This window comes from Beta vulgaris, chromosome 6, assembly GCF_026745355.1.
Source record: "Beta vulgaris subsp. vulgaris cultivar EL10 chromosome 6, EL10.2, whole genome shotgun sequence".
NCBI classification, from domain to species: Eukaryota; Viridiplantae; Streptophyta; class Magnoliopsida; order Caryophyllales; family Amaranthaceae; genus Beta; species Beta vulgaris.
This window is the reverse complement of record NC_079207.1, coordinates 14376731-14378944: the sequence shown is the minus strand read 5'-3', so window position 1 is coordinate 14378944 and position 2214 is coordinate 14376731. Positions and strand designations below refer to the sequence as shown.

Genomic DNA, 2214 nt, shown 5'->3' with positions numbered 1-2214 from the left:
ATTTGTGCATGGACACCCCCAGATCATCCAGAAAGACCATTGTCTTTCTCTTCTATATTCATTGCTCTGAAAGGATCTCTGGAGGGGTTACTTGCTGGATGCAGAAGTTTGATAGGTGTGGATGGTGCACACCATAAGGGTAACTATGGGGGCATTCTTTTGTCTGCAATAGCTCTTGATGGCAATAATGAAATATTCCCCTTTGCTTGGGCTATTGTACCTGGTGAGGATGGTGAAAGTTGGGCATTCTTTGTGTGGCATTTAAAGAATGCATTGAAGGATAGTGGTAGAGGTGACAACTGGTGTATTATATATGATAGGAAAAAGGTACATATGTTTTGTAATTATTGTCTTTGCTTCTCTTAATTATTGTATTGTATTATAACTGATGCAGAAGTTTGATGCTTTTTCTTTTCTTCACAAGGGCATTGACATGGCATTGACTGAGCATTGGCCAAAAGTTGGGAGAAGGTATTGTTGTAAACACTTAAGTAAAAACTGGAAGAGGTCTTTGGAGGTCCTCTACTGTTCAGTTTATTTTGGAAGGCTTGTGGAGCCACATCTAAGTTCACTTTAAGAAGGCAATGGAAGCTTTGGACAAAGTAAATCCTAACACAAGAGTATGGCTTTCAAAGTTAGGAGATCAAAGTAGGTGGACAAAGTGGCAATTCAACCCTGATATTAAAAGTGATGTTAATAAGACAAACTTCGTGGAAAGCTTTAATGCTACACTTGGCATAGATAGATGCAGGCCTGTATTGACACTTCTAGAAGGTATGATTGGTGTTTTTTTTGTTATTTCAAGTTAATAGGCCTGTGTTGACTTGTTCTTTTTCTTATTTGCAGGTATAAGAAGAGTAACAATGGTCAGGCTAGCATCCAGAAGGCAAATTTGTGAGGGCTGGGAAAACACTGACATATGTCCCAATATTGTCAAGAGAGTACAAACTCTATGCCAAGATTCAAGGACTTGCAAAGCTTATTTCTCTGGTCAAGGAGAGTTTGAAGTACATGATGGGAGGTCAGTTCTGCCAGTGAGCTTGATTAACAGAACTTGTGCTTGTAATTTGTGGCAAATAAGTGGAATACCATGTAAACATGGTATGAGGGCCATTTTACATGCCAAAGAGGATCCTCACAAGTATGTAAGCAGTTGGTATAGTGTGGAGGTGTACAAGAGAGCCTACTCATCCAATATAAAGCCAATACCTGACCCTGAACAATGGCCAGAGCCTGAGACTGTGCTACCTGAGATTGCACCCCCAATGATGAAAAGAGGGGCAGGAAGACCATGCAGAAATAAGAGAAAGGAGGAGGATGAGCAGCAAAAGGGGAAGAGGTCCAAGACCATTAGGTGTGGCAACTGTAAAGAGTTTTGGCATAATTCTCTAACTTGTAAGGGGGGTGCAACAGCAAAACAAAAGAAGCAACAAGACAATAGAGCAACCACATCTTCACAACCAATGCTTCAGGTCCAACCAAGAAGAAGTGCAAGACTGACCATGACACAACCTGTTTATTTTATAAATTTGTTTTGGGGGGGTGAATTCTAATTAGTAACCATGTTTTGTTTTCACAGAAGGTTGTTAGGAATGTAAACCTTTCTTTTTGCACATTATGTGATTTGTGGAAATTGACTTCAACCCATGGCATAGATATAATGAGATGAATTATTTTGGACAAATTAAACTTCATTTCTTGATTTGCAAAAGTACAACTGGAAATACATATTACTCCTGCTTACAATACATCACTTCAGCCTAGTAACTATTTCAACATTACAAGAATAACCATAACTATGTACATAAACCATGTCATTTTAACAACCATCTCCATGAAGGCCAGCTGTACCAATCCTCTCAGTAGTTGTCCCTGCCAAATTCCATTATTTCCCCAGCTTGAATAATTTGACAAATGAACCTAATTTCTCTTTGACATCAGTTATCCCATCTGCCATCTCCCTAACTCCATCACCCACAGCAGCAACTTCGTTCTTCATATCTGCATCTGCAACCCAGCCAAATTTTCCACACGCTTTGCACTTATAGTATAGCTTGTTAGGATTAGCAGTAGATCCAGAAATCTTAATCTCAAAATATGCATTAGATTGGCAAAGACAACGTCTCAATTTAACCCACACAAAAGGAGCCTCATTAGTAGCACCCAAGCTTGAGAAAGAAGAAGCATTTGAAGATGAAGCCATCGAAGAGAAAC

General features: G+C 39.4%; 1 protein-coding gene across 1 annotated transcript; it reads left to right on the top strand.

The window, feature by feature from the left end:
* Positions 1-584: 584 nt before the first annotated feature.
* LOC125498869 (uncharacterized) lies at positions 585-1553 on the top strand. Its single transcript, XM_048647175.2, has 2 exons — positions 585-774; positions 847-1553. The coding sequence occupies exons 1-2, from the start codon at positions 585-587 to the stop codon at positions 1551-1553; spliced, it is 897 nt and encodes a 298-aa protein (XP_048503132.2).
* Positions 1554-2214: the final 661 nt, after the last annotated feature.

Coding starts and splice junctions, on each gene's coding strand:
- LOC125498869 (XM_048647175.2), top strand. CDS start 585: ATGGAAGCTTTGGACAAAGTAAATCCTAACACAAGAGTATGGCTTTCA. Junction 775..846: donor TGTATTGACACTTCTAGAAG/GTATGATTGGTG, acceptor TCTTATTTGCAG/GTATAAGAAGAGTAACAATG.